This window comes from Fundulus heteroclitus, chromosome 1, assembly GCF_011125445.2.
Source record: "Fundulus heteroclitus isolate FHET01 chromosome 1, MU-UCD_Fhet_4.1, whole genome shotgun sequence".
Lineage (NCBI taxonomy): Eukaryota > Metazoa > Chordata > Actinopteri > Cyprinodontiformes > Fundulidae > Fundulus > Fundulus heteroclitus.
The window spans coordinates 8254958-8269699 of record NC_046361.1 but is presented as its reverse complement, the minus strand read 5'-3'; the positions used below and the strand labels follow the sequence as shown (position 1 = coordinate 8269699).

Sequence of the window (14742 nt, the reverse complement as noted above, 5' to 3'; positions counted from 1 at the left end):
TGAGTGGAGAGAATGAAGGTTTATATCTGGGTGTGTTTGTAACACTAAAGAAGCCACTTTTCACCGAGTTATATCAATGATCCGTTTTCTTTTTTCAAGTCAGCAACTTGTTTTGATTTTGACAACATTCTGCATGGTTACCAACCAAAATAGAAAGCTGGATTTGCACCTTGGGTTTACACCCTAATGCATATTTCAGTAATTACATCCATTTCACTTCTAGTTCGCTGAGGATCAGAGTAATTGAAGTACAATTCATGCGCATCCCTCCTGATGTGCCCGTCAGAATACCAGAAGGGAAGGAGACAGGGTACACATCGCATTCTCTCCTCGTTGTAGCGGTAGGGGTTTCTACTGGGACCGACACGGACTGCATCCAGCAGCAGCAGCAGCAGCAGCAGCAGCACACACCCCTCAGCGCCGGTGATGCATCCCCGCGGCAAGGACACCGGCAACTCCTCCTCAGAGTCGTCCCGACTTTAGGATGGTGCAGAAATCTCTCAACGGCGGGGTCTACCCAGCTGAAGCCGGAGAGAAGAAGCACAAAGTCGGCTTCGTCGGCTTGGACCCCGGCGCTCCGGAATCCACGAGGGACGGGGCGCTCCTCATTGCGGGCTCAGAGAGCACCAAGCGGAGCAGCATCCTCAGCAGACCCAGGTCCAGCATCTCCTGCGGGAGACCCAGACCGTCGAAGAAAAATGCCAGCTATCGGAAACTACAGCATTTCCTCTACAACGCGCTGGAGAGACCGCGGGGATGGGCGTTCGTCTACCACGCTTATGTGTAAGTGAATTTATTCCCCAGCCTTACTTGGCGTTTTGGGTCGTTCGTCGTGGCCTTTCTGGCCGATTCGGGGCGGGGGAGCTTCTGAGGAGTTCTCCAGCTTGCGTGTTTGGAGAGTATTCAAGCGGCGTAACAAAGGGTTAAAGCCCGCCGGCTGCTGTGGTCTGATCACCTGCAGTCCCCCCCCCTGTCAGCACTCATCCAGTGGCGTTTTGAAACCTCCGGTGGAAGTCACATAGCAGACGACATGCTTGCCGAGCACGTGTTGGCGTGTGGACGTCGTTCTAACCGTGTGATGCGGCAGGTTTCAGCACCGCGCTCCGTGGACAGCGCTGGGCAGCCTGCTGCTTCCACTAATTGGCCTAACATTGCAGTCTGGCTCTGCTCAGCGATGACTCCACATATATAATACAGCAGCCTGTCAGTGCAATCAAACGGAAGCTTTCTGCTTTTTACAGCCGCATGCACGAACGTCTGCGCTCCATGTCTCTCAGACCTCAGTCTTTGTTCATTTTGTGTGTCAGGAGGATGTTTTCTGGGTTCTTCGTTTCTGGTTTGTGGTGTATTTTGAGCATGATGAGGACAAAAGGCTAATTGTTACCACCATTCAGTCTTGGTGGCTTCAAAGTGCCTAACAGAAGCAAAGGGATACAGTAAAAATGATTAAAAAAAAGATATATGTTTGGCTTAACAGATTAAGAAAGAAGTTGTAAAACACTGTTAAAACAAATAAATAAACTGGTCAGCCTTGACTTGTAGAAACTACATGATTCTGCAAATCTTAGGCTTTCAGGAAGTTGGTTCCAGGGCTGAGGACCAAATAAACTAAATCCTTCTCCCTTTGTTTAGCTCTGGTGCTGGGGACATTTAGTTACCAGGTCCCTGGTGGTCTGAGGAGTCTAAACTGTTCTTACTTGACGTGTTCAGGTCCATGTTATAAACCAAAGACAAAATGATGAAATGTGTGCTTTTACATACAGCGTTCTAGAGCAGTGGGTCAAGGGATGATATGATGCTGTCCGTTTTCCATGTTTAGGTTGGGACAGCAGATAGGCCAGGGATTTTAAGGACTGGCAATGCTGATAGGTTTTTATTGACCCATTACAATAATCTAACCTACAGAAGGTAAAAACATACTGTACATCTGTTTTTTTCTGCGTCCTGTTTTGACAGGTAACCATAAATTGTAGCAATGCTTTTAAGATTGTAGTTAGCATACATAGTAATAGACTGTATGTGGCTGTTAAGGTTTAAGGTTAAGGTTTAGATCAGACTGCACACCTAGGTTTTTGACATTTTAGTTTTTCATCACTAAGCCAGGTTGAGATCTGAGCGTTTAATTTGTGTTTGTTTGACCAAAGATAAATGAGTTCTCTCATTTCTGCACCAAGCTGAAGGAAGTCCTGGCTTATCAACTCATTTTGGATACATTAACTCAATGGATGGAAGTGAATGTGGTCAGGTGATTAAAAAAACAAATAGGAGGTTGTGTCCCCAGCATACAGAGTAAGTGATGTTGTAATATTAGTCTGAGCAAAATGAAAGCCTTGAGAATAGAGCCATGAGGAACCCCACGTTAGATCTTTGATGTGTCATTCCTAGATCTCTAAATACCAAATGAAACAAAGTAGTCATGGTGTGCTGAGTGAGATTTGAACTTATTTGTCATGGTACCTCAGAATCCCTAACCCTAACACATTTTAAAGCACTCCTGCACATGGGTCCAGTTGTTACCACGGTTGCCTTGCTGCAAGATGTCGCTGGGACTGAATGAATGTTTTCCTGATACATTCTTGGGTTCCATCTGGGTACCCCGGGTTCCTTCTATGGTCCAAAAGTATACATGTTAAGTTAATGAGTCTCCCTAGATTGTTCTTAGGTATGTTTGTGTGTTATTGTTGGATTACACACACATACACACATTGTCAGTTTAAGAAGTTGATCGATTAACATATTTTGCATGTAGGGAAAAAAGTTCAGGTATCTTATCTATTCAGAGCATCTTCATCTGCACAAGTAGCCTGTTCTCTACATGGCATGTAACAAACTGCCAACAGAACTTCTGTTCCTTGCAACTATGATTGTTCTATAGGCCGCTCTTCCAGGTTTCTGGAGTGCTCAACAACTATTTGTCCTGTTGAAAGATTCTCCCACCTGAGCTGTGGATCTCTGCAGCTCCTACAGAGTTACCATGAGCCTCTTGGCAGCATCTCTGATTAACGCTTTTGTTGCCCTTCAGTTATTCTGGATGGCTGAGCTTTGACAGCTTTGCAGTAGTGCCTATATCTTTCCATTTTCAGCTGGTGGATTCAACAGCGCTTTGTGAGATGTCCCAAAATTGAATTATTGTTTTATGGCCGTGTCTTGGTAGGTTTACAGTTTAGCCAAAGCCTGGCTCTTTTCCTTCTATTTTTTTGGTCTGGGGAAAAAAGGAAAGAGAAACAAAGAAAATAAAAAAAAACATTGTTTGTTTTCTGGTGATGGGTTGAACAGTGCTCTGTGAAATCTGCTAGGGATATTGTTTTGTAAGCTCACATTGCGTTAAACTTCTCCAGAAATGTCTACAAAACCCATTTGCATGATAATTTGTCTTCATGAGGCTGTGTGTTGTCTCTCTAACAATCTTTTGAGGATTTCATAGTCCAGCTGAATTTATATTATTAAGAAAGCATCACACTGGTGGAGTTTATTTACTAATTACGTGAGTCAGTCGCTTGCACTTGATTTTATTTAAGGGTATCACAGTTATAAGTTTAAAAATTCAAGCCACAATTTTTCTTTGTTTTCTAAGCAATTGTTTTATACCTCGGATCATTTACTTCCACTTCATAGTTGTGCACTACTTTTTGCTCCCCTGTCAACTAGTATTCCTTTAGAATACATTCAAATTAGTTTGTGATGTAAAAACAGCTACTTCTAACCTTCTGTATTGTAGTACAGCTTCCAAACATGATAAATTAGCAGTTCTGTCGGGCCACACATCGAAATCCTATATATTCTTCAAAGGAATATGTGGTTGGAGTTCTTTCAAAGTGCCCTTCGGTTTTTGCCTGACTCCTTCCAATTCAGTGATACTGAACACATGATTGGTAACAAGCAGAGAAAATGGCCACTGCATCGAGGAATTCACTGTGAACAGCAATCGGACTCCCCTGGGATGCCTGGAGACCCAGAAGCAGGGCTTTGCTGTAATGTGAAAACACACACGCACGCGCGTGCACACTACGGGGACTTCTGAAATATTAACTGAATACTGCTACTATAGCAGCAGAAACCCGCTCTTTAAACTGTCATTTTGCTCTCTGGAAGATCTTCATCGGCCAGTGGTGTTTTTTTTTTCTTTTTGCATGGATATGTTTCTAATGGGATCTAATCGTTAAATGTAAAAGAATGCATGCAAAAGTGCTATCGCAAAGCATGTCAAAAGCCAAGCACACACAAAAAGCACTCAATCTAATTTCTATTGCAAAGGAATTCTGCACAGTAAACCTCAACTTTGTGCGTTCGATGAATTATGCATTGCAGTCACACTTCATTTAATCTTCCTACTCTTAGCTTCCGCTCCGATGATTAATAAAGCGATCATGTGGTGACGTGAGTCACATCTTTCCCCCGCCTCCTTCGTTCTGTTCCTCATCCACGATCTAAAAGAAAAAAAAAGGTTTTGGCAAACAAAATGGCACCATGCAGTGGAGCTGTTATCCAAAGGATTTGATAGCAGCTGTTTGTTTTTTGATGTGGCTTCTCATTTGTAAAGTCTATAACAGCGGATTATGTAGAACATGAGGCGTTATTTTTGTTCAGTTTTGTCTTCTTCTTTGAGAGTCAGGCTCTTTTTCCCCATTAGTGTGGGAGTTTAAGGGCTTCCAGGGCTAAAATGTAATTTCATAACAACCAGCAGAAAACACCATGTTTTTTCCCACAAGCATAGATGCTGTTTAGAGTGTAACAGTGTTTGGAGCACTGTTAGAGAGCAGGATAACATGTATAAGGGTGCTGCTGAAACCAGGCCTCTACTAATGTTTTCTAACCTGGCAAGCCAGATTGATAATGTGTAGTGCTCTACGTTTTGCGTGTGTTTGTAAACGCACAAATACCGCGAGTATTCATCTTGCAGGCAAGGTTAAATCTTTTCAGTTTATGTACATGCTGCAGCACAACTGGCTGGCGCAGCAAGTTAGAAAGTAAGATTTTTAAAGGGTTCCTACAGAGTCTGGGAAAATTACGAAATTTAGCTTTTCTAGATGTGGGAAAATACCTTCCTGAAATTATTACCGTCTGGTTCCAGTGCTAAACATAGCATTTAAACAACACTTTTTAAAATGCAACTTATATTTATTTTTGCGAACAAGTTCACAAACTGTGTTTTAAAGAATGGTTTAAGAACTCTAAGCATCATATATTCTGAACAAAACTGATGCATGTTAGATCAGATACTAAAAAAAATGCATTGAAACAGCTCTTTACCACAATGCCAACCCAGAAACCGACCTTGGTGTTGTCTCATTTGACAAGTTGAACATAAACGGATTAAAACATCAAATCTACAGACTGGTTTAAATAATGTTGGAAAACAATCTAGAAACGTGGGTCTGGACCAGTGTTGTATTTGGAAAAACCCTTTTAAATCGTTATTGTTTCGAGAGTTATGAGATTGCTCACGGTCTGCTATTCGCATTGTTATCATGTGGGATTTATTTCGGCAGATATTTATTGCAACTTCATGTAAACTAAATCTTTTATAATCCATTGCTATTCTTCATATGAACCAAATTACATCTAAATTCGACCATTCCTGTGGAGCAAGGGTTTGAACCCTTGCTGAACACCTATGGGCTGGTCTTTAAAAAGTTTGGACACATTAAAACATGTGCAAACTAGTCAGAGTTTATAACGCTTCATACCAGGAGCAAAACATTTTGCAAGTATAAAATAAGCAGAACAGCGAGTGCAAACTTTTTTGCATCTGTGCCTTCAGGAACATATATTACACAATCATTTGTTACAGGGTAAGTTGGTAATAATCTTCATGCAATTAAACTAAGGGGAACAAAAAGCTCCCATTACAGCTGCTGTGCAACTTCAGGCCTTGTTCTCATTCATAAAGCGGTGAAGCTGCGGACAAATCTGGGCGCATTTTGAACTGGGAGAGAATGACCAATAGGGGAACTGCCCCTGTTATTCAGGGACGTGCGGTCATGCTGGAACAGCGGGTTTGCAATTTATCCACAATTCCCACCTTCCCAGGTTTGCAGGGATCTCCAGCGATCAAAGCAGTTTTTTTGTATAAATTTATTTTGGGGCTTCCTTGGTTTGTAATATTTTTGCTCAAGCAGCTGTTGAGCAGTTGGTGGAGGTCAATCCAGCTGTTTAGAGGTGAATTTCGCTGTGAGTCTGACCGTACGGCTCCTCGCCGGACACAGAGGGGGGTTGAGGAGGAGCTGACAGAGTCAGCTTTTACAGGTTTTATGATTGATATATAATCTTTTAAAATTAACTTTTGTTACTTTTTATCTTTTTAACTTTCATTTGTAGCACTCTGAGACACTTAAAGAGCACTTATACATAACGATCATAATTGTTAGAATGTTTTTCCATCCATCCATTTTCTCCACCGGCTTATCCAGCAGTCAAGCTGTAATATTTTCTTATTAATCTCAGAGATAACATAAACATTTTCTTTTCTTTATTTATTTAATTTTTGCAGAACTTCTGCTGACAAAACAACCTTCTTTTCTTAATTATTTTTAACAATAATTAATATTGTCTCGAAGAAAAAGTTTAAAAGCAGACATTCTCCATTCATTAAAAATGGATTTGCGCCTCCTTGTTGTCTGGAGACATAATGTGAAGCATCTGATCTTCATCTTTGTGTAACAGCAGCTCCCAAACTGCCAGCAGCTTAAATGGGGCGGACCAAATCAGTGTTGCAGGTCTTATCCGATGCGGACACAATCGTTGAAGATCAGGCGCAGCACGGCCGCTTATCACTGACACAGTTTTTGTTTTCCCCACACAATTCACTGCTCCTTATTTGGAATCTTTGAAGATCAGGTGTGATCAGGATCCGAGTGTTTAATTTGGTGTTCAGCAGTTTTTGTCAGTGACTATATGTGGTTGTTTTCTTTTTTGTTGGTGAATTAATTTAGATAAACATTTTTTTCTAATAGGTCAGAAGCCCAGTTGTATAGAACATGTTTTCACACTGGTTCAGAGAATTCATTAAGTCGTCGGTCAAAAGTGGGAAATACCATAATCTCTTTCAGCTCTTTTATCTCCTTGGAACACGTTCAGCTTCTCTGTGTTGCAGCTGACGCCAAAGCTGTCAAACACCCCACTGGGTATAGAGATCATCTGTGTTGTCAGAAATAAATCTGCCGATGTGTTTTTACGCATTTTTCCGCAAATTCTCCAATTCCTATCTTGGCTGGTTCATTTTGTTCCCCCACTTATTCAGCTCTCTGTATGTTTTCTGCCCACGCCTGCTTGCTTTGTTGCGACTTATTTACTGTTAACTTCTGAGTTTATTTCTCAAGTAAGCTCCGGGGAGTGTGTAAAAAAACAAAAAAACAAAACAAAAGAATAGCCACCATGAGAAAAAGATTCCTTCGCTGTGGTCTAAAGGCTCTCAGCGGTCATAGCTGTTAAAGCTGATGCATTTGAATTGCAATTAACTCTCATAAAGTCATGCTAGTGTTTGCAACATAAACTGTGGATTCCAGCTCCGCATATATTCTCCTTAGGAAATGTCTTCTGGTTTATCCGTGACATTTCCTGGTTTGGGATCTGTTTAAGGGAAGACAAACAGGGATCCACTGTCAGAAACCTTCCTTTGAATCTAAATGTTGAGCTTTACTCTGTTCTGCCCTGAAAAAGACTCAGAAACACGTTGACTTTCAGACGAAGACTGTAGGATGGACAAACAAAGCCTTATCGTTTTTATCTCCAACCTCCCAGATTCAACAGTGTATTCCTGCTCTGATGCAGAGCTCTGATGTCCCTCCTGATCCATGTGTGGGAGTCAGAAGGGAGAAGCTTTAACCAAACCAGATTATATCAGTTGTTCATTAAAGCTCAACGGGAAGAATATGATGAAGAAAGACCATAAAGAGGGTGGGGCGAACCGAGGCTGAAGTTTGTAATCAATCAGTGGCCACAAAGTAATTTAGCTCAAAGTGAATCTGGGAGACAGATTGAGGACGTGATCCAGTTATACACTATTATGCTGAGCCGGCGAGCTGAAGAAGAACTGGGGAAGAAATAAGGCAAGGGCAATACATCAGACAGATGTTGGCTGCCAAACTCCAAGGATTTGACTTTGTGTCCCGTTTAATGGGGAGAGGAGTCCTCTGTTAGGAGGTTTACACCTCAGAGCTACATGGTGGTTGGGGATTAAATGTGTCCTACAATGCAGAGACCCAGAAACTGCTGTGCAAGAATGGGGAGACTTCTCAGTTCTAACAAAACAACTATGGCTACATAATCTAATAACACAATATAGCACTTGTGTAATGAATGAAAGTTTCCTCCAGTTTTCCATTCAAAAGGGGAAGTTTGTAACCTCCACGTCTTTATGTAGTTGGTTGGGACTTCTAGCTACACACAGTAATCTAAAGGTTAACATACTTTAGATAATTGCTGCTCTGAGATTAGAAGTAGACTGAAAGCTGCATGGATTTGCTGAATCGTCTGTTTGTTCCCATCGTGGCCAACTGTCCGTGTTTTAACTGCAGCAGTGACAAAGCAACATTTAAACATAAACTGCTTAGATATACTCTGTTGAAAAAGTGCTTTTTTTAACAGCGTTACAGGAAGGACTTGTTGAGCTCGACTGAGTGCATAAGGGAGGGGCAGAAATCATTCAAAACTCTTTCATAAAACAGAACAGGGACTATGGGTTTGTAGTTTGATTCCATTGTGTTTTGGCTGTTTTGCCAGATTGCTTGATTTGGAGTTTCTCTTTTAGCTTTTAGATTCCTGAACTTCTGTTCCGTTGTGTAAGTAATATCATGCCTTCAGATTCTCATCTGGGATGTGGTCCCTATTAGTCTTTCAGATTTTCTCTGTTTATTTTCTCCAGATCCATGCGTGTTAATTTCATTGTTCCTTAGCCGTTTTCCCTCAGCTCCTCTGTAAAATGGTAGATGACCTGTACTTGCATAGTTCTTTATCAACCCAAATTCACATGCTGACGGTGGGGAGCGACATTGTAGCCTCAGCTGTCCTGGAGCAGACCGACAGCAGGCGAAGCAGGTGAAGCGTCTTGCCCAAGGTCACATTGACTGAGATGGATGGAGCGGGGTTTTGAACCGGCAACCTCTGAACTACATGCTCCAGCATTACTTAGGTCAGGTCCTCACTCAGCGTTTTGTTTTTCAGACTAACCTGGTTTTGGTGTCACTGACCACCTTTCCCTCCATTATAGGCCAGTCAGTTTCCTTCCCTCCTAGCCAGAGCCTCCTGGTTACTGGTCCTCCTGGTTTCTTGTCTTTCTGTTGTCAATCTTCCATTTCTCACACTGTTTTATACTTTTGATCCTCACCAGTGATCTCCAGCTCTTCCCGTTCCTCTTATTTTCTTTAGTAAATTATCCCCTCCAGTCTGCCGCTGGGTCCGGTTCTAGCACAAAGCATAACGTAAATTAGAACGTACATCTACAATGCCACACTTTTACGCATTTTCTCACATTACAACCACAAACTTAAATGTGCTTTACTTAAATTAAAAATCAGTTCATAGTAGCACAAAGAAATTGCAAGGTGGAAACAAAATTATTTATGGTTTCGAATATGTTTGCACATGAAAATCTCAAAATAGTGGGTAGTATATGTAATCCATTCCTTTTACCAGGATAGCCTGAAATAACATAAGCCATGTGATCTTTAAACTGAGGCTACCATTGTATAATTTAATCTTTGTATATGTAAATCTGTTCTTTGGAGGCTTCAGAGATTTGTTGAAGAACATTAGAGAACAAACAACTCATGAAGACACGGCTGTCCATCCAGGAGGCAAAGAAAGAAACTGCACATTGGCCTCTGAGGACTGAAATTGCCACCTCCTAAACAGACTGACGGCTGGGCAAGCAGAGCGTCAATCAGAGCTGCAGTCAAAAGGTCCAATGTAACTATGGAGGAGCTTCAGAGATTCACAGTTAGCCCAGTCAAAGCCTGCACCCGGGGTCAGTTGAGAATCTGTGGCGAGGCTTAGAAATATCTATGAACAGACGGTCCCACATCCAGTCTGACAACACTGAACGTATTGCAAAGGTTGCGTTAAAAGGTGGTTTCATACTTTTGTCAGACTTTTCAGAATGTCATGTCTGAAATGTCTGTTTGAAACCATTGTTAATTTTTCTGCCCTTTGATATCCATGCATTACTTTGTGTTGGTTAAATCCCAAAGAATACACTGACGTTTATGACAATAATTTAGCACAGTGTGGAAATGGTTGCATGAATAGTTTTGCAAGATTCTTTAAACTAAAGAGACTTTACTTAATATCTTTCCAGTATTATAATACACCAAATAACTTATTTACCTTGGACTGATGATACAATAGTACTACCTCTTCGATGAAAGACAAATTCATTTATTTAATTTAATTTAATAATTTATTAACAGATAAAAGGAGTTATTGTTGCTGAATAATGGTTGGTGTTGTGTCGTTTCTTAAAAGCTGTGTGCAGTGCAGCTGCTGTATCATTTATGCAACATTAATACTTCAGTAAGTCACCTTTAACATTTACAGAATTTGACCACATGCTGCTGGTGGATGCTTTCTGTGGCCTCTCTTTGGTTAGGAAAAGCCTGCTCGGTTTATTCCTGCTTGGTTTATTGCACTCTAAATTTAGCGCGATGAGTATGTTTCTGCAGGTAGCGTAGTGCTGAGCGGGACAAATCAATGTTTCTCTATGTGCAGCACAGAAGGAAATGCAAGCCTTTCTGAACCTCTGGGGCAACAAGTGGATGTTCATATGTTGCAGCATCTTTTTACTGCATAAAAAAAGGGTGTTTTATATTTTAGTTCCTTTTTGTTTAGGAGGAGGATCCTAAGGATTGATACGTAGCAAACATGGAGGACTAGCACATAATTAGGTAATTATTGACGTTGCATTATAACGGAGTATAGGATAGCTAGTGTTTCTTAAGTGAACCTGTCCGTTAATGCATTTAATGGGATTGAGTTTTACTTTCATTTATCCATTATCTATACCACCTTCATCCTGTTCAGTGTGCCTCACCCCTAATGGCAATTTAGAAAGTTTACTAACCAAACATGTATGTGTTTCTGTATGAGGAGACCAGAGTACTCAGAGAAATCCCACAGATTCTTGTGGAGAACAGAGAAGCTCCACGCAGAAAGGCCTTAGTTGAGGTTGGATCATAAGTAGGATATATCTATGCTGATGCAGAATCCTTTATAATGAGATTACTTAGAGTTTGATGACACATTTCCAAAAAGTGTATCTTACATCCAGTGGCAGCTGGTTATACTTCTTTTTGGGGTGGGCCAACTAGAGTTTGGAGCTAACGACACAACAACAAACTCTACATAAATCTAAATTAGCGTCGATCACTTTCCTGCTGTTTCTCTTTCTGTTTTTAAAACTTGTTTAAAAACACATTATTTCTCATTGACTTTCAACCCAGAGTGAGTTAATAGCTGTCTTAACATCGCACCCTTTCCTTATATTTGTTGTGTTTTTGATTTCCTTTGCATATGTGTTTTGCTGTTTTATTGTAGTTTTTTGTTTTTATATTTGTACAGCACTTTGGTCAGCTGCTATGATGTATTTTAAGTGCTTTAGAGATAAATCTGGTATAGGTATGCTGTTGGATTTTTAAAGGTGCAAAGCCACGTTATTTGACTTTTTTATTTGATCGTCAGTAGCTCACTATGCTTTTTTTTCCCATAAGATTATCATGTCCTGCTGTTGTGTTAGTTGTTATTGTGGTGTTTTATGCTTTGTTTTTGCTCAATTTGTTAGTAAATAAAGCTAAAAAAAAATTTTTGCAAAATAAAATCAAATAAAAAAATCAAACATCAGACACATTTTAGAAGACAACTGATGTGATAATTACTTTTCATTTTGTAATTTACTTTTTCGTGATAGTGGCGGTGCTCTACCACCTCCTATGGTACAAGGGAGCTAGTGCCTAGCTCCCTGTCCTAATACCAAGACTTAAATATGAAGAGGTGCAAATCTAAGTTAACTAAATAATATGTGCAAAAACACAAAATGTATAAACAGGAATGGATGACTTTACGAGACGTTAAATGTGAGACAGGCAAAAACTAAGCAAACTTTTTCACAGATTCTAGTGCTAGGTAGAGTGACTGCAGGCTGTTTTATTTATCAACATAAAAGTACGACGATTTGAAATGCTTTCTGCAATTGTTGCAGCAAAAAGATCTTAGTTGTCCATTTCGGACAATTTTTTTTTTAGGACTGTAATTTGACTACATCTCCCAATTACTGATGGAGTGACTCAAATCCTTTCGAGCTGTGCTCAGCTGATGGTAAAGTGATGGATAATGTGGCGTCTGGAGGAGCTGATTGCTGGACTGCTTTTGGAGGCAGGTTCAGTGCCTCTCCTTTTTTCTTTTTTAGCTTCCTCATTAGTAGGTACTGATGAGCTTGGCAAGGTCGAGGCAGGAATGATTTTCAATCAGACCTGCAGCCAGCCTGCTCCTTTGTTGCATTTCACAATTCCTTCCTGCAACTGTTGCAACTTATGTATTTTAAGAGCTGAATGTTGATAATTATGCTGACTTTGTGAAATCTCTCCCTGGTGATATCACAGATACTCAAATGATGAGTATCTTGTTTATTTACAGTATCACAAAGTGCAAGACTGCACTCTCAGAGCAGTGATATGGCTCTACCAAAGCAGTGTTTGTGTTTAGGTATCAGTAGCAAAAGTCAAAGCAACAAGTCTGCATACTGGAAACTGAGAGTGCAATACAAAAAGTCAGAAACCGTGGACAACTTAAGGGATTCAGAGAGTACGCAGCAGCAAATTCAAGGAATCCAACAACAGAAAAAATGTGTTGTTCTTTTTTACTTACAAGAGCAAACTTTCTGTGTATAATAATTTAGCTGAATCTCAAGAATACCAACAATAACACAAACCTTTCTTAGCAATAATAACACAGTTTGACAGACAATAAATACTATTTTACAGAAGCTTTGCACGCAGTAGATAATTGTATAAAAGAGGATGCACCTTTAAGGTCCTTTCTTGGTCAATCATTTCCCCACTTTCTTTGATACATGACTTTCAGGCCCTGTTCATCCAATACGGATGCATTTTTATTTGTCCAGCTTTTTTATTGCTTAAACTTACACATACGTTAATATGCTGGCATGGTCCGGATGAAGGAATGTAACCAATAAAAGAATTAAGGAGGCAAAGTTGTAAGTAAAACTTCATAAAGCCTGAATACATTTTGATCAAGACCACCTCAAAAACTACAAAAAAATCTGGATCTTAAGTATATAAAAAAAACTATGATTAAAGGAACTTTTTTTTTTTTACCTTGAATATTACAAAGAATGACATAATACCTAATTCATTCTTAACGTTTTGTTTTCCTGACATGAGCTTAAATAAGAAATAGCATTATTGCCTGAGACATCAAACGCTTAGAGGTTTCCAAAGTCTTTACCGTCAAACTAACAGTGACAGAATATGCCTACCCACATTTTTGCTATTTGGACTGTTCTAACATTGTAAACAAATAAATTAAATAGACACAATATTAAAACCATGTCATAAACATACTGTCAGGTGACATTGTGCATTTGATTTGATCTTTCAAGTTAATTGCTAAGAAATGAGTGAGAGAACAAAATGCCATTTGCTTAGACTGTGGTAACCTGTGACCACTGTCAAACTCACCAAATGTATGGTGCAACATTTTGGTAAGAGACCTTTATGGAGAAAGGAAACCTGTTCATTATTTCCTTTATTTGTTTGTTTTTTGGCCGTTTAAGAGAATGTGGTAAAGACACTTCAGATATGGTTTCCTTAACAGGCATCACTTCAGGACCCTGGACAGTGGTATCAAGGCCTTCAGTAAGGACCCAAGCTCAACTTTTGGAAGCAACGCTACATTTCAGAAACTCAAAAAGCTTTGACTCATTGGGTTTTTATTACAACTGTGTAAACACGTTCAACACAACCTCTCCCTGGGTTTACTTTATAGAATTAAATCTACTTTTTACTACATGAAAATAGTAAAGTAAATGTTTTAATGTTAGTGTTTCACGATAGAAATGTGTGTTATATCTGCTGGAAGAAATAAAAAGGAGTGAATGTTTTCTTTTGTATGATACATTGATGAGTTTTGAAGAAAAGCTACCTGCTTAGAACCAAGCTCAGGTTTCTGTGGCTTAACTAACTAACATGGGAATTAACCATAAAACCTCTAGGAACCTTTGGAAACTGAATGTAACTGTGGCTCACTTGACTAAAACTCCTCTTTTAACCCGCTGTCTTATCTGTTGCAGCTTCTTCTTGGTCTTCTCCTGCCTTATCCTCTCAGTCTTTGCCACCATCAAAGAATATAAAGACAGCTCAGAAAACGCCTTGTACATCTTGGTATGTATCATTATGTGTGTTTTAACCCCTTGACAGGAGAACTTTTCAAAGTCTGAGTGCTGCAAATAGCATAAAAATCTGCTCCCCCACTCAGTTCATTCTCTATTATAGGATGATAACACATGTTATCTGATCCCATAGACACTCACCCAGCAAGCTAAATTAGGCCTGTATCAACACTTGATTTAAACTCTGACCAAAAAAAAAACAAACAAAACAAAAATAAAAACGCATTAAAACGGCTGTACAAGTATTTTTTGCATTAGTCTGAGTCTTGGAAATGATCCTCTAAAACTATTTTAAAACAGTTGTTTAGTTAAACGATTTCAGACTCTTCCCAATCTTTAGATGA

The 14742-nt window shown here is 39.8% G+C and overlaps 1 protein-coding gene across 14 annotated transcripts in view; it reads left to right on the top strand.

Moving 5' to 3' along the window:
* The window catches only part of LOC105925910 (potassium voltage-gated channel subfamily KQT member 2), a 46439-nt gene continuing 31697 nt past the window's right edge, over positions 1-14742 (top strand). For 3 of the 14 annotated variants that reach the window (XR_004927700.1, XM_036126709.1, XM_036126785.1), the window contains exons 1-2: positions 1-783; positions 14300-14390. Coding sequence is in view for 10 of the 14 variants with exons in the window: in XM_036126709.1 (XP_035982602.1) it covers positions 485-783; positions 14300-14390 (390 nt within the window). In the remaining 4 variants the exon portion in view is untranslated. The remainder of the gene's footprint in view (positions 784-14299; positions 14391-14742) is intronic. The other 11 variants (XM_036126445.1, XM_036126405.1, XM_036126525.1 and 8 more) reach the window with 7 other exon arrangements.